The sequence below is a fragment of the Lampetra planeri genome, chromosome 16 (genome assembly GCF_965212315.1).
Source record: "Lampetra planeri chromosome 16, kcLamPlan1.2.h2, whole genome shotgun sequence".
In the NCBI taxonomy this organism is placed as follows: domain Eukaryota; kingdom Metazoa; phylum Chordata; class Hyperoartia; order Petromyzontiformes; family Petromyzontidae; genus Lampetra; species Lampetra planeri.
In genome coordinates, this window is record NC_136122.1 from 13,862,739 (window position 1) to 13,882,852 (window position 20,114).

Sequence of the window (20,114 nt, forward strand, 5' to 3'; positions counted from 1 at the left end):
AAGTGCTACCGAGCACGCTGTTTAAACACGCGTGAGACATGAGAACACACAAGAAGCACACGTGAGTGCAGCTGATCAATACCGGGGCGGACTTCAGCGCCCCTGCGCACCTGTTGGTGCACACGTGGCCTCCCCGCGTGGTACAGGATCTGTGCGCTGATGATGAGGCGCGCGACGCGACTGTGTTTGTCCGTGGGGTGCGCCTCCTCTGGCGTGGCCTCTTGTGTCGGAACGTTGAGTAGCACCGCGTTCATCGCGCTCCACGTGAACTCGTGCCGCCTCCTCCCTCCCGTGTGATCACGCGTGCCGCGTGCTGAGCTCTGTGTTAACCCGTGGGTGCTCTCTGCGTGCTGAGCTCAATGCTGCCCGCTCCCTCCCGTGTGGGTGAGCAGGGTCCGCCTGCCGTTCAGCGACACCGGCGTGCAGGTGACGCGCGTGGGCGCCTACACGACCGTGCGCATGCGCAACGTGATGGAGCTTCGTCTCAGCGTAGACCAGTCCCTCACGGTGCCTCCCAACGCCGCTCGGCCCGCTCAGCCCCCCCCGTCCACTCACGTGCACAGCACCCACGCAGCATTCACATCCATATCCACCACCACCACGCGCATAGTTCACGCATACTCAGCACACCGCTCCTGCTACTTTACCCGCCATAGCATGGCAGGCGCTGTCTCGGACCTCACTCCACGTGTTGCGCCCACAGATTTCCGTGGACAAGAGGTTCAAGGGGCGCATGTGTGGCCTGTGCGGGGACTACAACCAGGACCCCGTGAACTCCGAGTTCAAGGACGGTGAGCGCCGCGATCACTCAGCTACCACGAGGAAGTCTCTCATAACCACGGGCATGGCGGCCATGCGCGTGCCTGTCAATCCAGACTACTGGAGGCAAGGGTTGGTGGATCACGCAGATGCTTGTTTTGAAACTTCCAAACCCGTTGGGCTGTGAGGTGGTCAAGAGATGGCAGTGCCCACAAGCGGGTTCATGAACCCGGCCATGCGGACTGGGTGTTGTTGAGATGGGTTGTCTGCGGGTACTCCGGAATCTTCCCACTTACAAAGCGTCCACTAAAATTGGGCAAACATCCCAGTGTAGCAGCTCCCTGCTGGAGACGCAGCTTGACCATCCCGTGCCACTGGCGTCGTCCTTGCGCCCTGTGCCCCTCCCCCCCTCGTGCGGCAGGCGGCTCCACGGCAGAGCGAGAGGCTGGAAACCTGAATGTGTGGGAGTTCAACTCCTGGTTGGGCATTGACTCAGCCCATCATCCCTCCCTCTAAGCTTGATAAAATAGGAACCACTTTGTGGGGGGGAATTAACAGCGGTTGTTTCTACGGATAGACTTCGCCCCCTTTAATATGAATGTGGAATTATCACCGCTGGCTCGGTGGTGTAAGCACGGTCTGACTTGTTATAGATAGCGAAGTACCTTGGAGTACTCATTGGAAATCATTGGTAACAGCTTCTGTGTTTCTATTGGGCCGCAGCTGTTAACAGAGGCGATAAGAACCCAAATAACCCCCCCCCCACACCCCACGTCTCGTGGTGGCGATTCGCAGTCAATGGCTCCTGGCTCCACCACCGCAGCGTGGATCACGTGGTGTTGCTCTCCACAGCAGCGTGGATCACGTGGTGTTGCTCTCACAGCAGCGTGGATCACGTGGTGTTGCTCTCCACAGCAGCGTGGATCACGTGGTGTTGCTCTCACAGCAGCGTGGATCACGTGGTGTTGCTCTCACAGCAGCGTGGATCACGTGGTGTTGCTCTCACAGCAGCGTGGATCACGTGGTGTTGCTCTCACAGCAGCGTGGATCACGTGGTGTTGCTCTCACAGCAGCGACAGTCGTGCCAATGAAGAGTGCATCCGACATTCCCCTCGCCCCTCCACTCCTCCCCGTCCTTCGCCGAAAGCCCTTTCGTGATCCCTCAGTACCCTCGCTCATTTCTCAATCCGTGTAGCACGCCCCTGCCATCTAGATCGTTCCATTCTGTGTCACCGTGTTGTAAGCTGTGTGATGGAGCGCCGATGACTATAAATTCGATGGTTGGGGTCCATCCCGCTCATAAGCCACCCAAAGCTGTCTCCGGGGAGACGGGGATCCGCGTGCACTTTGTCGGTGATGGCTTTGCCTCCACCTCCCCCGTCACACCGCGGGGTGGCGACGCCTCTCGGCCAAGCCGGTCCCTTCGCCGTTCGCGTGGAGCGACGCACGTGGGAAGGAGTGGGCGGATTGTCTGCTTGTTTATTTTGTCGCGGACATCAATAACAATAATGTACATTTGTAAAGTGGCGAGTTTCATCCGTACATCGCAATGCGCCCCGTGTACGGAAATCAGGAATGAGACGGAACCTGCAGGGCACAGGGCCAGGACTAGAAGGTGAGAGGCCAGTTTAGAGCGGCGAGTCATCGAGACAGACTGAATCTATGTTAATGACTCTGATCGCCGTATTAGCCAAGGCGAAGCGTTGTTCCAAAGCTTGGAAGCTGCACTGGCAACAGCCCGGCCAGCCCAGGGGCAGAGCCTTGACCTCGGAGTCCTTAGAAGAAGGGGATGCGAAGGTGCATCGCCAGGACGCGAGCGATGACGTTGATTGGGTGGCGCAGTGCGCGATGAACCCGGCGACCCCAACTGAGGCCACAGTGATCGTCCATGGTGGTTGACATCGGGACCGGTCCTCCCGTGCCCCCTTGACACAAAAAAATCCCAATTACGTGACCGATATGAAGGTGTGTTGAGAGGCATTAAACCAGCAGTGGATTGAGAACTAGCTGAGATACATTGTACTGATTACATGTCGCCTGAACACAGCACCGCTCATATCTTTACGAGAACACAACTCTCATTCGGTGTGAACTTTGATAAACCCACCGCGTCCGTTCACGTCTTTGGCCACGCGGCACAGAAGCTCACTGCGACGCGGGGCAATGGCTCTGCACGACCGCGTGGAGTGCAGTTGCCGGCGCGCGCCACAAGATGCCGCGATTTAATCACGAACGGCGGCGTGGACAAGCGGGCCCCGAGTACCCCGTGGAGCGCCGGCGTTGAGCCCTGGCGGTTTGCGATTCGCTTACGAGGCTCAGATCATGCGCGAGTTTGCTTCGCTCTGTCGATAAACGCGACGCGACTCGGACAATGGGCGCAGCGTCGCGACTTTGGTCGCGACGATTGACGTGTGCCACTTATACCGTGTTCCATGTCCCATGTCCCATGTCCCGTGCACAATGTCCCATGTCCCGTGTCCCGTGCACAATGTCCCACGGTCGGTGTCTCGTGTCCCATGTCCCGTGCCCAATGCCTCGTGTCCCCCATTGTCACATCTTCTGTCCCCTGTCCCCTGCTCCCATCCAGTCCCCTGACTGACGCCTTCCCCTGCTCCCCGTGTCCCAGACATGCGCACGGTCGCCGACTTCGTGAAGGCGCAGAAGCTCGCGGACGGCAGTGCGGTTTGCACCGAGGAGACGGCGCCTCCGGGACCCCCCGCGCTCAACTGCTCCAGACACGTGAGGAGCCGCGCTCGGCTGGGGCACCTTGAGCACGTGACCTACGCACCCCCCCCCCCCCCGGAGCGGTGCCTCGACCCCCGTGCCCCCCTCTTATCCGCACCCCCCCCCCCCCCCCGTCCCTCTCTAGGTGGACACCTGCCGCGCGTTCACGCAGCTCCCCGCCTTCTCCGGGTGCGAGGACGTCGGGGTGGACGTGCACGCGCTCGTGGTCGCGTGCACGCGGGACGTGTGCGCGTGCGTGGAGACGTGGGGGCTGCCCCCCGCGGAGTGCGCCTGCGACTCCCTGGCGGAGCTCTCGCGGCAGTGCGCGCTCGCGGGGGGCCGCCCGGGGGCGTGGAGGAACTCCCAGCTGTGCCGTGAGTGCCGCTCACCCACCCACTCACCCACCCACTCACTTACTCACCCACTCACCCACCCACTCACTTACTCACTCACCCGGCCACTCACTCGGCCATCACTCATTCTGCAATTCTTTCAGTCATACATTCATTCACCACTCACTCATATATCACTCATCAATATCACTCATCCACCATTCACTCACCCACACATAATTCATTCAATCACTCATCGCTGATCTATCACTCACTCGCCTATCATTTACTCACTTGTGAATCACTCACTCATCGGGAAAGGGGTGATAAGGAAAGGGGTGGCGAGGGGGGGCTGTGAATGTCAGGAAATGAATGAAATTCGCACTCACTCATTGAGGGACGGGGTTGTAGAGATAGGGCAGTGGGGGTGCGGAGGGAGGGGGAAAGAAGGGGTGGACAAGGGGCTGAGGGGGACATCTCACAGGGAAGCATCGACTGAGATGATTCCCAACCTCACGGGACACGCAGCACATGCCCCGTGCGTGGTAAGGATGACTCGATGCGTATGCGTTGCGTAAAATTCCTTCACTGGGTCCCCGAATCCAGCCGCTGGAAACCAAAAAGTTTATTTTTTAAATCTAGCTTTCAGCGAATCGCGTCAATTCATACAAAGGACGGCTTGTGACACCGAGGCGCCAAGATGGTGTCCACTCCTCCCTCTCCTGGAGAGAGAGGGAGGAGGGCGACTCAGAGGCGCCAGGAGGAGGGGTCTCGGTCACGACAGGAGCAGCCACGCGATGAACCGGCGCCACATTACGCCCCCGCCACCCTCTGCGATCCTCTATATATGAAGGTGTAAACGGCCAAGCAATGAGTGTTCACCCGAAGAAAACCCATGTGTGCGAGGGGGCAACACTCGATATCATACAGATGGGACAGACGGAGTCCACACTTCGCTGTACCGTCTTCTCTTCGACGCCCGCGGGAAGGGGCTTTCACAGCACGTGTGCGAGACACCACGCCCTCGCTGCTGCCTCCGCAGCGCAGCGTAGCCACCACCGAATCACCGCATCGCCGGTTGAGGAGGGGGAGGGTGGTGGGTAGACGGCTGCGCTTGGAGTGAGTTCCGATGCTCGTTGGTGGCGTGTGCGCAGTGATTTTCGTTGCCCTCCGGCCCCGCGTGGAGCTGCGCGGACTTCAGCCCCGCAGCGCTTCACGCGATGCGCCAGCAGCACCCCGCCGCCTGCCACTGTTTGCTCGGAGTCTGACCCCCGGCGGTGGCGGCGGCGCAACTCTGTTTGGGTTTTGGTGTTGAACAGTCGCGTGGCTCATTGCGATTTAGACCCACGGGGTTGGACACTCGCACGGGGTCAGCGAGAGTTAGGACCATGGCTAGATACGTCTCATGGGTCTTTTAGGATTTAGAGGCAGCGTTATGTGCACACTTTGCGCGTGGTGTCAAACGACATCATAAACGTAGCTACCGGGGTCATTTTAATGGGCGCGTTTATGCAAACACAGCACAGCCATAAACCCCACAGAACACAGAGAACATTGCCGCTCGAACCCCCCCCGTCACCCTCCGTGCACTCTGTCCCCTTTGCCCGGAGACCTTGACGCTGACCTCGACCCTTGCCTCGACGTCAGCTCCGGCTCAACGTCGTAATGATCGCCGCTGGGGGTGGGGGGGGGGGCACGCTGGACAGCCCGCGTGCTTACGTGACCCCGTGACCTCCTCGTGCCGAGTGTCCTTGTGAGGAGTTGTCGTAGGCGGCCTTTGCACTTCACCCGACCTCCTCTCACTCACTTCGTTTCTTCACACACTCAAGTGAGTCAGAGCAGCCGACACGCCGCGACTGCGTAGACCATTGCAGCAATACAGGATAATAAACAACACACACACATATATATATAGGGGAAAGGTGGTAAGGGATGCAACACATTGCCAAAGGGCGAGAAAGGTAAAGGGGAGGGAGGGGGTCACAGAGTGCTGCTCTATACAAGCAAATGCAATCATCAATGGGTGTAGCCGTTATCAAGAAATGGAGATGAATAACAATCAAAATAAAGCATCATAACTATCAAGTGCTGGTCCCCTCGTAGAGAAGACGCCTTACGTGGTAATGCACGTGATGACGCTGCCGCGAGCGCGCGTGATAAGAAGTTCTTTGATTTGTTTTTGGAAGAGGGGAGGGGGTCAATGTGTGTAGAACGTGATGATGGTGAGATAAGATTCGGCCGAGGAGGGATGAGTCGGCGGCTCCGCAGGGCTCCTCACAGAGTGGCCGTGCTGCGGCGCAGAACTGACTCGCGCCGATCGCGCGCAGCTGCCTTGGTGAGTCGCCACCACCACCATCCTGGAGAGCCGCAGCTCTTCTTGGCGATAGCGGCTGAGGCGACAACAGCATACATGCAGCTTTGCGGCATTGCATGCGCTCGTAATATGCGTAAGGCATACAAAGTACGAGCACACGACGCAACTCTAGAGGCAATGTGGGAGGGGCATTGAAGAGTTACTGGTGATGACCACTCACAACATGTTCATCATCGCCTCTCGCTGGATGCATTGAAGGGGAGGTGGATCAGGGGTCGTGGTTGATGCTGCGGCTGCCGTGTCTACCCTTTGGCCTGAAGCTCAGTTCTGTGGACTTTCTTGATTGAGCGTGAGGTTATTACAGGTGGCCCGCTTATGCATGTGGTCGATCTCAAAAGTCTCAGTCGCAAACCTGGTGCAATACGAACGGTTATTGAGAAATGAGACTGTCCATTTAAAGATGAGAGTTTCCCAAGTAAACAAACGGACAGTGTCAAAGGCTTCGTTGAAGTCCACGAAGATGACAAGAACGTATTTGTTTGTGGTGAGCATGCCAGCAACGAGCTTTCTTTCATCTGCAAATATCGCTCTCAATAAAGTAGGCATCAGTGCACATTGCAAAGGATGGGGATGGTACAGGGGGCATAGAACAACAAGAATGAGAAAATCCCGCCACGACCTCGGCAGCGAACACCGATTGAACAAAAGAAATTGACAATGGCCATTTTCCGAGCTCTGAGCTCGGCATCACTCAGATGCTGAGGTTCCTAAACGGGTTTCACGCCCAGCGAGTTGACGGTCTCAGTGCGGTCCACACCCAGCGAGTCACGGAGCCAACCGATTAGCACGGTTGGCTAAGTGCGGTGCAAAAGAAGTTTAACATACATAGAGGAGATACAGAGATACGTGTCACGTCCCGAAACGATACGTGGCGCCGGCAGGATCTGGAGCTAACGACAGTGGAAGAGAAGAAAAACTCTCCACTCAAAAAACACTCCACACAAAAAACACTCTCCACTCAAAAAACACTCCACACAAGAAACACTCTCCACTCAAAAAACATTCCACACAAGAAACACTCTCCACTCAAAAAACATTCCACACAAGAAACACTCTCCACTCAAAAAACACTCCACACAAGAAACACTCTCCACTCAAAAAACACTCCACACAAGAAACACTCTCCACTCAAAAAAACACCACACACAAGAAACACTCTCCACGAGGCAATTATTTACAGGGGTCCATGGCCCGACTCTTGATGATGACCGTGTATCTCCCTGTCTCCCGTTGTGTCCCCAATGTGTCCCCCATCTCCCCGTGTTTCCGCATCTCCCCGCGTCGTGTCCCCACGTCGTGTCCCCACGACGTGTCCCCACGACGTGTCCCCACGACGTGTCCCCACGCAGCCGCCTCGTGTCCCGACGCGATGCAGCACTCGGAGTGCGGCACCAGCTGCCTGGACACGTGCTCCAACCCCACGGCCAGCGCCCTGTGCGAGGATGCCTGCCTCGACGGCTGCTTCTGCCCCCCTGGTACCCGAACTCACCTGCTCCACTCACCTACCACACTCACCTGCCCTACCCACCTGCCACACTCACCTGCCTCACCTACCTGTCCCACTTATCTGCCACACTCACTTGCCCGACCCACCTAAACACACAGATGCTCATTATCACTCAGCATCACACACTTCACACTCAACATCTCACACGCTCGACAAGACACTCCATCTTAATCATCATCGACATGCCAATTATTTATCCAGGAAACCCTGAGTATCAAGACATTTTCAGGAGGATCCTGCAGTGAGATGTTTGACCAATTTCACGTAAAGGGTAACACTGAGCCTAGCGTTCAAGCTATTTTTCGAACGATGCCTCCATCTCCAGGCCACCGCGTAGCCCTAGCCTATAACACCTCGTACTGCATTCCCAGTCTCTCAAAAGCCAAGCACCATCTTCTCAGGATTAATTGTTCATAGCCAATCTCCGATTGATAGAATCAGGTTTATTTCGGCACGATACACGTGAAACAGGAAGCACATCGCCCATTCTCCTGCCCCCCACCCACCTTGCACCGCCCCCCCCGTCTCGTCCCCCCCTCCCCCCCCAGGCACGGTGATGGATGACGTGGACGAGGCGCAGGGCGGGCGCTGCGTGCCGGTGGAGCAATGCTCCTGCGTGTTCGACGGCAGGCAGTACCCCCCCGGCGGGGTGCTGGGGACCCCCTGCAGTAAATGGTACGAGCCCCTTGCCCTTGTGGTAACCACCTTGCAGTCGGGATAGGACCCCCCCCCCCCTCCTCCATGCGCCTATCCCCTCTCTGCTGCGGGTTGGGGACCCGCGTGGGGCGGGCTCGGCCTGTGCCCTGGAGCACCGCGGAGCTCCGACTCCACCTCGCTTGGCCGCACCGCCTCCTCCCTGAGGCGTGGAGGGGGGGGGAGTCGGGTGGCCGGGGTAAGGAGCTACTCCGAGTGTACCGCTCTCACCGTGGGTGTGCTGCTCTAACCCGTGCCCCCCCCGTGTGACACAGCGAGTGCGTAGGGGGCCAGTGGAACTGCTCGAGTCTGCCGTGCCCGGGGATGTGCAAGCTGGAGGGCGGCTCCCACTTCACCACCTTCGACCACCGCACCTACACCTTCCACGGGAACTGCCTCTACACCCTCTCGCAGGTGAGCGCGCTGCCCAGGAGGCCAGCTGTGGGTGGTGACGAGGTGTAGGTGGTGACGAGGTGTAGGTGGTGACGAGGTGTGGGTGGAGACGAGGTGTGGGTGGTGACGAGGTGTGGGTGGTGACGAGGTGTGGGTGGTGACGAGGTGTGGGTGGTGACGAGGTGGGGGTGGTGACGAGGTGTGGGTGGTGACGAGGTGTGGGTGGTGACGAGGTGGGGGTGGTGACGAGGTGTGGGTGGTGACGAGGTGTGGGTGGTGACGAGGTGTGGGTGGTAACTCTGTGCCGGGTTCCACATCTCCGAGTCACATTCAAGCCTTTATTCGTTTGTGGAATCGCGTGCATTGCAGGTTAGATCTCTATGCAGATTGTCACGATCAATACCATGCATGATTCAGAATTAGTTTATTTTTGGTGAGATCATTGTGTAGGTAAGATGCAAACACTACGTATCCCAAATTTTGGTTGCTTTTTAACATTCCTCCTCTGGTTTGCCGATCAATAAATAAAGTTGGCACCGTCGCCCATAATAAAGGGTTTTGTTTGGGTTAGTTCTGGTAAATATAAAAAAATGTGTCGTTAACTCACCACCACCCGACACAGCCAATGAGTAAGGTTTGTCACGTAAACAAAAGTGCCAATTAATTACTACTTCAGCACACCGGTGTATTGGAGACATTTCTATTTCCGCGATCTAACCCAAGCAATACATGTAATATTAATTATATGGGTCGCGGCAGTCTACGTGTTAATCCGGCATTCTCCCATGACGCAACAACTTGATTTGATCACAATGATGGAGACGAAGGCGGCCGGGCGTGGTACTGGCCACCCACCCACCTCGTGTGCCGTGCCGGCGTTAATAGGTGCTCGCCAACAGTCTGTTGAAGGCCATACGGGGGATCTTTGTCTTTGCATCAGGACTGCACAGGACGTGTGTGTACCATGTGTGTACCATGTGTGTACCGTGTGTGTACTGTGTGTGTGCCGTGCTTGTGCATCAGGACTGCGCAGGACGCGAGTTCACGATCCTCGCCGAGCTGCGGCCGTGCTCCTCCACGAGCCGCGCCACGTGCCTCACCTCCGTGTCGCTGCTGCTGGCGCACGGCGGCGAGGTGAGCATCCTCACCACTCACCAACATCACCCACCACTCACCAACATCACCCACCACTCACCTCGCCCTGCTCACCAACATCACCCACCACTCACCTCGCCCTGCTCACCAACATCACCCACCACTCACCTCGCCCTACTCACCAACATCACCCACCACTCACCTCGCTCTGCTCACCAACATCACCCACCACTCACCTCGCCCTGCTCACCAACATCACCCACCACTCACCTCGCCCTACTCACCAACATCACCCACCACTCACCTCGCCCTGCTCACCAACATCACCCACCACTCACCTCGCCCTACTCACCAACATCACCCACCACTCACCTCGCCCTGCTCACCAACATCACCCACCACTCACCTTGCCCTACTCACCAACATCACCCACCACTCACCTCGCCCTGCTCACCAACATCACCCACCACTCACCTCGCCCTACTCACCAACATCACCCACCACTCACCTCGCCCTGCTCACCAACATCACCCACCACTCACCTCGCCCTACTCACCAACATCACCCACCACTCACCTCGCCCTACTCACCAACATCACCCACCACTCACTTCGCCCTACTCACCAACATCACCCACCACTCACCTCGCCCTGCTCACCAACATCACCCACCACTCACCTCACCCTACTCACCAACATCACCCACCACTCACCTCGCCCTACTCACCAACATCACCCACCACTCACCTCGCTCTGCTCACCAACATCACCCACCACTCACCTCGCCCTGCTCACCAACATCACCCACCACTCACCTCGCTCTGCTCACCAACATCACCCACCACTCACCTCGCCCTGCTCACCAACATCACCCACCACTCACCTCACCCTGCTCACCAACATCACCCACCACTCACCTCGCCCTGCTCACCAACATCACCCACCACTCACCTCGCTCTGCTCACCAACATCACCCACCACTCACCTCGCCCTACTCACCAACATCACCCACCACTCACCAACATCACCCACCACTCACCTCGCTCTGCTCACCAACATCACCCACCACTCACCTCGCCCTACTCACCAACATCACCCACCACTCACCAACATCACCCACCACTCACCTCGCTCTGCTCACCAACATCACCCACCACTCACCTCGCCCTACTCACCAACATCACCCACCACTCACCAACATCACTCACCACTCACCTCGCTCTGCTCACCAACATCACCCACCACTCACCTCGCCCTACTCACCAACATCACCCACCACTCACCAACATCACCCACCACTCACCTCGCTCTGCTCACCAACATCACCCACCACTCACCTCGCCCTACTCACCAACATCACCCACCACTCACCTCGCCCTGCTCACCAACATCACCCACCACTCACCTCGATCTACTCACCAACATCACCCACCACTCACCTCGCCCTGCTCACCAACATCACCCACCACTCACCTCGCCCTACTCACCAACATCACCCACCACTCACCAACATCACCCACCACTCACCTCGCTCTGCTCACCAACATCACCCACCACTCACCTCGCCCTACTCACCAACATCACCCACCACTCACCAACATCACCCACCACTCACCTCGCTCTGCTCACCAACATCACCCACCACTCACCTCGCCCTACTCACCAACATCACCCACCACTCACCTCGCCCTGCTCACCAACATCACCCACCACTCACCTCGATCTACTCACCAACATCACCCACCACTCACCTCGCCCTGCTCACCAACATCACCCACCACTCACCTCGCCCTACTCACCAACATCACCCACCACTCACCAACATCACCCACCACTCACCTCGCTCTGCTCACCAACATCACCCACCACTCACCTCCTCACCTCCGTGTCCCTGAAGCTGGCGCACGGCGGTGAGGTGAGCATCCTCACCACTCACCTCGCTCGTAGATGACCCGTTGCTATCTTCTCCTCGTCCGTGTTGATCTCCGTCTATGCTCGTGGCCGCAATCCGCGCTCGTGAAGTCGCGCGCGTTCAACTCGGCAGGCAGTGGGAGACGCGGAGCTGTCCCAGGTGCTGAAAATGTCCCCGCTCTGTCCATCGCGACCGAGCGGGAACGACAACGCGGCTCCTTTGAACTCAAACAACTTCCAGACGGCGCCGTTCTCGCGCTCGACTAAATCCGACTCTGCTCTGCTAGTTACGCGATAGTAACGCGATAGTTAACAGCGCTGCCGTGGCACGGGAGGAAGACTACAAAATTGCGTGTCGCGTTCCATCCAGGTCATCAAATTCGAGGCGGACGGACGCGTCATCATGAACGAGATGCTCGCCAAGCTGCCCTACAGCAACAGCGGTTCGGCCCGCAACCCGCACACACACCCCGTACAACACACACACACACCCCGTACAACACACACACACACACACCCCGCACAACACACACACACCCCGTACAACACACACACACACACCACAAACACACACACACACCCCGTACAACACACACACACACACCCCGCACAACACACACACACGCCCCGTACAACACACACACACCACAAACACACACACACCGCACAACACACACACACACCGCACACCACACACACACACACCACAAACACACACACACCCCGTACAACACACACAGACACACCACAAACACACACACACCACAAACACTCCGCACACCACACACACCCCGCACAACACACACACAAACACCACAAACACACACACACACACCCCGTACAACACACACACCCTGTACAACACACACACCCTGTACAACACACACACTCCCCGCACAACACACACACACCCCGCACAACACACACACACCACAAACACACACACACCACAAACACACACACACCCCACAAACACCCGACAGACCACACACACTCCGCACAACACACACACCCCGCACACCATACACACCCCATACAGCACACACACCCAGCACACCACACACCCCGTACAACACACACACCACAAACAACCCGCAGACCACACACACCCCGCACACCACACACACCCCGTACAACACACACACCCAGAACACCATACACCCCCCGTACAACACACACACCCAGCACACCATACACACCCCGTACAACATACACACCCATCACACCACACACCCCGTACAACACACACACCCCGTACAGCACACACACACCACAAACACCCCGCACACCACACACTCCGCACAACACACACACACCTCGCACACCATACACACCCCGTACAACATACACACCCAGCACACCACACACCCCGTACAACACACACACCCCGTACAGCACACACACACCACAAACACCCCGCACACCACACACTCCGCACAACACACACACACCTCGCACACCATACACACCCCGTACAACATACACACCCAGCACACCACACACCCCGTACAACACACACACCCCGTACAGCACACACACACCACAAACACCCCGCACACCACACACACTCCGCACAACACACACACACCCAGCACACCACACACCCCGAACAACACACACACCCCGCACATCACAAACACCCCGCACACCACACACACCCCACACATCACATGCTACATACCCCGATTTTCGTGAGAGTGCTGCTATTAACACCGCCACGCGAATAAAACACAGCCGCTGCGCGTCTGTAACGCCAATTTTTAACGCGCCCCCCCCCCCCCCCCCCACGTGCGCACAGCCGGCCTGCAGGTGTTCCGCCAGTCGTCCATGTTCGTGCAGGTGGCCACCCGCTCCGGCCTGCACCTCCAAGTGCAGCTGCAGCCCCAGATGCAGCTCTACGTGAGCGTGTCCGTCGCCTACAAGAACCGCACCTGTGGTGAGGGCCGCGGGGGTGGGTGCAGAGTGAGGGGGTAGGCTAACGAGGGATACAGGGTGGATGGAAGGAGTGGGATTGACTGGATGTGAAGGTGTGGCGCTTTGCAGGGTCCCAGGGCCTGGCGTACATTAAACTGGAGTTTGGGGTTCATGGCCAACCTACTGCAGCCCAGGGTTCCGGAGTTGTCAATGGTGTCGAGGGTCTGTGATCTGGGGTACAGAGTTCTAGGGTCTGGGATTTTGGGTAACTCGTGTATATAGGGTTTGAGGGTTTATCTGGGGTCCAGAATCCCAGTGTCCGGGATCTGGGATCGGGGCTCCTCGGGGGTGCCACGGTCTCTGCTCTGGGCTCGCGGTACCGTCGTGACGCGCTGCCGCCGCGTCCACTCCAGGACTCTGCGGGAACTACAACGACGTGCTGGCGGACGAGCTGAAGACGTCGTGCGGCCTCGTGGAGGCCACCTCCACCCCCTTCGCCAACTCGTGGAAGGCGCAGACGGGCTGCCCCGACACGGCCGAGGAGCTGCAGGACCCGTGCTCCATCAACGCGCACACCGGTGGGTCCCTCGCACCCCCCCCCCCCGCCCTCCAACGCCGAGTCGGCCATCGGGGTTGGTTGTGAGACCATACTGCGCTACCACGCCGGATAGTGGCGGGTCGCTACAGCGGGTGGCCCAGGACAAGGTTCAGCTGTCGCTCGCCACTAATCCGATAGCCGTGGCCGGGAATTGAACTCCGGTCATTAGGTTCAGAGCGCGCTAACCACTGCGCTACTCATTATATCCCAGAATGAGCAACGATGCGCGTGACGATGATATTCTCAGCATCTAAAAACAACGCTGTAGCCAGCAGTTGCGTGCCCAAGACATCACTGGGCTGTGCCTTTATTACGAATACAACCGCATCTCAAGGCGATATCGCACCGTGACATGCACTAAGGTAGGCGGTTCTATGTGTGCATGAATATAGCATATATATAGTGTGTGTATGCGCTTACACACAGTATATATAATAAAACATATTATAGAGAGGAGATGGACGTTGATGATGATATGCTACGTAAACATTATAGAGCACGTCGGCCTTCGCGACTAATATTATACATCATAATAAAGGTTTTTTGGACACCTTTTTTGGTTGTTTACGAGACAAACCTTACTAATCAGCCGTGTTGGGTGGTGGCGGGTTTGACGACATTATATGGGACACGAAATATCGATGTAAAGACCCAGAATGGAGGGGGGTAGGGAAAGAGACGAGGCAGGACAGCCATGGAGATCGTTCCGGTGAGGGGGGGGGGGTCCAGGCGAGATGTGTGTGTAGGGGGGGGGGGGTCCAGGCGGAATGTGTGTGTGTGGGGGGGGGGGTCCAGGCGGAATGTGTGTGTGGGGGGGGGGGGTCCAGGCGGAATGTGTGTGTGGGGGGGGTCCAGGCGGGATGTGTGTGTGGGGGGGGGGGGTGAGGAGACTCGTGGGTGAGGAGGACAAGGAGGGTGACGAGGCTCGGGACGGAAGAGGACCGCGAGCAAGAGAGGTGTCTGTGTTTTCGTTATGTTATTGATAAAAGTTAGTTGAGGTTGTTACAGGCGGCCGTGGCTGTCATTGAGTATTGAATTGAGTGAGAAGTTGGACGACCGTCTGTGATCGGTATAAATGTTCCCGCGATATTCCCGACGAGCAAGACGGCTGATTACAGCTTAAAGGTCGTGGGAATTAGACTCCCTCCATTTCAAGATTGTGACCCCGAGTCGGCGGAGTGACGCCCACAGCTTGTGGCACGCCCCTCGTGTGACGTCATCGGCGCTGGGCGTGGCCATGCGCTGCCACGCCCCGCGTGCGATGGGAGGGCGCGAGGCGACGCGGTATTTGGACTTCCATTGCGCTCGTGTCGTCTGCAGGTATATTGTGGAGTATGCTTATTTAGAAAACAATACTTACGAGTAATGTTAATTGCCTTTACATTTTAGGGATGGGATTTTGGTAATTTAGTAGAGTTATTAGCGATAGTCTGTCACGTTTGTAATAACATCTCTGCAGGTAAAGTCACGTAGGTATAAAATAAATAATAAATAACAGATCACGACGTTTAGATCGCAACACAAGCGGTCGTCCTCAGGCGGAGAAACTAACCCAGCAGTAGAACTGCTGAACCAGCAGGAATATTTTCATCACAGACATGACGGATTGCAAACGCTGTTTACTTCAAAGATTCGCATGTTAATTTGATGATTGGGTCGGTACGTTTACTTGGTTAAAAGTGCCGAAATTAACAGATACCAGCACAACTAGGAGTATTGTTAAATGATAAAAGGTTGTATATACTTGCGATACGTTCCTTTCATTGGCTACCATAGTCTGATGAGCTCCCCCCTCCCTCTCCCTCCCCCCTCAACTCGCTTTTAAGGGATTACATCTTGAATCATTGCCTCACTTGATACAGCTAATCTGGCTGTGACGGTCCCACCTGATGACGGAGAGTTGTGTTGCCTCCGAAACGTCGTGATTTTTGTTTTTATTTTATTTTACTTTCTACGTGACTTTACCGAAAAAAAACCTAAGAAGATGATTCCTTGCAGTCACGAAAGCTTCAAATCTAGAATACTTGCTTTGCAATTGATCCATAAGAGCTCAAATGTATGGTTTAAGCACATTAAGGTTATACTTTGTATGAATGAGTTCATCAATACCATAGTGATGGAAATGTTAATCTTGACTGAAAGCTTTTGTGACTGCAGGAATTCATATTCTAAGGTCTTTCGGTAAAGTCACTGAAAGGCCCAAGAATAGGATGGAAATGATTACACGTGACAAGTGCTTGTGTTACCTCAGGATATGAATAATTAATGGTAATTGAGAACCTACTGATGTAATCCATGTACAGTGCCGTAGTTACTCGCATTTCTGATTTTATTTGTTAACGAGTTCATAAAGCCTGTGTTCGCCAGGCAAACGTTTTCAATAAATATAATAATTAACCTGATATAATTTTTTACAATTTTTATCTCGATCAGACACTAACAACTACTCCAACCATTTGTATTTTTCCGCAAAAAAAATAGTTGACTTGATTCAACATCTTACGTTTAAAGACGTACCCATCGGAAATCATCGAATTTAAATATTCCGTTCTTTTTTATTAGAAAGAACAAAAAATAACGAACTTAATACTCTCAGAGGAAGTCTTTACCGTTTTCCAATTATTCAGATTTGAACATTAAGTGCGTAATTGTTGTCGTTCAACTGCTTGAATTCGAAATATCTCAAAAACAATTAAAGATATAACCAGTTTTTCACTTTAATTTTATTTTCTGTTGAACGCTCTCTCAAACGAAAAACAACGCAATCTTATATTTTGAACGGTTTCTGAATGACACCACGCACACACATGTTTATAGGGAATTTAAAATCGATATTTAGGGGCCTTAACATGGAAAATCTCGGATTACATGATGCTTCCTGTTGTTTGTGTCCAAAAAGCTACCAACATACCACATTTCAGCTTTCACCCTTGTCGGGAAGTACCCTAGAGGTTTTTGAGACGTACATACATACAGATTATATAAGGTCTTTATTTACATAGATTCGGTAAAGTCACGGTGACAATCATTATTAAATTGCAACTTCTAAATAATTGACCAGATTACGAATTTAAATACATATATTGTGCAAAATAAATTGATAATCCTGAGGTAAAGTTAAACTATATGTTGTTGTTGAGTTGATCGAGGTAATGTGCATTTCTGGCGAATATGGAGCGAAGTAAATGCATGTGTGAGAGTTGTGTTTGGAAATTCTGAGTTATTCAGTTAATCATAATAAAGGTTATTGGGTTAGATCGCGTAAGTATAAATGTGTCTAAACCCTCCACCACCCGACACAGCCAATCAGTAAGGAATGTGTAACGTAAACAAAGTGCCAAGTAGTTACTACTTCAGCCCACCGGTGTGTTGGAGAGTAAATCCACAACATTTACAATTTGAGTCCAACGTTTCGCTGGTAATTACATCCAGCATCATCGGGCGATTTGCCAGAAGAGTGAAGCAATCCACCTGCTTCCGGTCTTAACCGAAGTCATCACGGAACCAAATCGGGTGCAGAGATCAGACGCAGAGGAGGGGGGGGGGTATTGTAATTGTATATTAGATTAGTAATTAGTAATTTCAATGGATTCTCGAATTAGTCTTGGCCAGTAGTAATTCGTTTTACACAACACTTCAAAGTTCTAAATCAATTGAGTGTCCTTGTTGGCAAGCATGTTCTGCAACTACCGACAGTTGTGTTGGAAAGTGTTTAATATTTATTTGGTGTTCTTTTAATCTTACGCTAATGTTATGTCCCGTCTGTCCAATATAGCATCTGCCACATAAGTAATTAATCCGACACACACCTTCTGTTGATAACTTAGGCAATTCATCTTTAGTACAAAATACTAATTTTTTTATTGTGTGTACTGTGCCAAATCTTACTTTGATGTTTTTTTTGCGCAAAACTCGAGCTAACTTATCAGTTACTCCCGCGATATATGGTATTTTAATTGTTTTAATAATCTGATCGCTTTCAGCAGTATTGCTGTTCGATCTTTGTTTGGAACTCAATGCTCTGTTAATTTGAGCATTATTGTAGTCATTCAATGGTAGCGCTTCTTTAACATGTTTAATCTCTCTCCTCAGACTTTCACCATCTGACACTGTTTTAGCCCGATGTATGCGCGTCTTGATGAGACAGGATTTCTGTGCGGGGCGATGATGCGAATCTGCATTCAGATCGGCATCAGTGTGCGTTCCCTTTCGGTAAACGTTTGTTATTTTATCGTTTAGGCCGTGTCCGAGCATAATATCTCGGAAAGGGAGTGTTATTCACCTCCATTTCCATGGTGAACTGGATGGCTGGGTTTTGTGCATTGAGATGATTTAGAAATGCATTAAGTGTATCTTTACCATGTGGCCAGACAATAAAAGTGTCATCAACATATCTAAACCAAAAATATGGTTTAAATGTACTTGAAGCAAGTGCCCTTGCTTCAACGTTTTCCATGTACAGATTCGCAATAGCAGGAGATAAAGGAGAACCCATTGCTGTTCCTTCCTTTGTTTAAGGAAATCGCCTCTCCATAAGAAATACGTGTTATTTAGACAATGGTCAGCTATTTTTTGAAGATCTTTTAGTAAACCTGTATTCTTTACTAGTGTATCAAGTAATTTAAATGACTTTTTAATTGGAACCTTAGTGAATAGAGAAATTGCATCAAAACTCACCAGAATATCATGAGGGTTTAGTTTAATATATTTAATCACATTCACAAGATGTTTTGAATTTCTTATGAATGAAGATGTCCTACCGATATAAGGCTGTATTTGTTTAGTTACATATTTTGCTAATTTATATGTGGCAGAGCCAATTGTACTTACTAGGGGTCGTAATTGGCTGCAGTGTGCACGTGCTGTCTGCAGTGTGCACGTGCTGTATGCAGACAGCACGTGCAGACAGCACAGACAGCACGTGCAGACAGCACGTTCACACTGCAGTATGGACGTGCTGTCTGCAGGTCCCGAGGTGGAGTGCACGAATAAAGTTCTCTATCCTGTTGAAGTATTCACTGGTGAACGCAGTGCTTTCTGTATATCGTACAAAAGCACTGTATAGCTGTATCTCTCTATAATGACCTCAGACTGTAGGTATGTGTAGTGACGACTTAACACACTTCTCTTGAGATGGCACTTTAGTGAAGACACGTTCACTTGACACAGGCGGAGACCCCCACTGCAACAGCCCCGAGTCTCCCGCGCATCTGCCCCTTTTATACCGACCGAGGCCACGCCCCCCTTCTCGATCCTTCTCGCCGACTCTGGACGCTCGCTCCACCGGCAGTCTCCACCGTCCTCTTCCGTCACCTGACCACGTTCCCTTCTCGATCATTCCCGTAGCCACCAGTCCCTTCGCACTCGCAATTGAAACCCCTGTCATTACCTCCCGTGGCCACTAGTCCATTCGCACTGCAGGCTCACTCCCCTGTCATTACCTCCCGTGGCCACTAGTCCACTCACAGCGCATGTAGGCTCTACTGTCATTGCATATGTACGTCTCAAAAACCTCTCGGGCATTTCCTGACAAGGTAGAAAGATAACATTTGGTACATGGGTAGTTTTTAGGACACGAACTCACATAAAACATAATAAATGCAGAGATTTTTCATTACAAGGCCCCCAAATCTAAATTTTTAATGCCGTTCCAAATATTAGATTGCGTTCTTTTGTTTCATAGAGCATTAAACAGCAAATACAATTAAAGCGAGAATCAGTGTTTTATCTTTTATTGTTTTTGACATTTTCGTATTAAAGCAGTTTTGAACAAAAAAATACGCGTTTTATGATGTTCAGATCTGAATAATTCGAA

General features: G+C 53.4%; 1 protein-coding gene across 1 annotated transcript in view; it reads left to right on the top strand.

Annotated features, from left to right (window-relative positions):
* The first annotated feature begins 632 nt into the window (after positions 1 to 632).
* LOC144722982 (uncharacterized) overlaps positions 633 to 20,114 on the top strand; it is a 61,523-nt gene continuing 42,041 nt past the window's right edge. The window contains exons 1-10 of the mRNA XM_078601453.1: positions 633 to 791; positions 3,386 to 3,498; positions 3,629 to 3,857; positions 7,539 to 7,664; positions 8,245 to 8,371; positions 8,665 to 8,803; positions 9,806 to 9,916; positions 12,158 to 12,230; positions 13,586 to 13,723; positions 14,115 to 14,279. Of these exons, the coding sequence (XP_078457579.1) occupies positions 734 to 791; positions 3,386 to 3,498; positions 3,629 to 3,857; positions 7,539 to 7,664; positions 8,245 to 8,371; positions 8,665 to 8,803; positions 9,806 to 9,916; positions 12,158 to 12,230; positions 13,586 to 13,723; positions 14,115 to 14,279 (1,279 nt within the window). The 5' untranslated portion in view covers positions 633 to 733. The remainder of the gene's footprint in view (positions 792 to 3,385; positions 3,499 to 3,628; positions 3,858 to 7,538; positions 7,665 to 8,244; positions 8,372 to 8,664; positions 8,804 to 9,805; positions 9,917 to 12,157; positions 12,231 to 13,585; positions 13,724 to 14,114; positions 14,280 to 20,114) is intronic.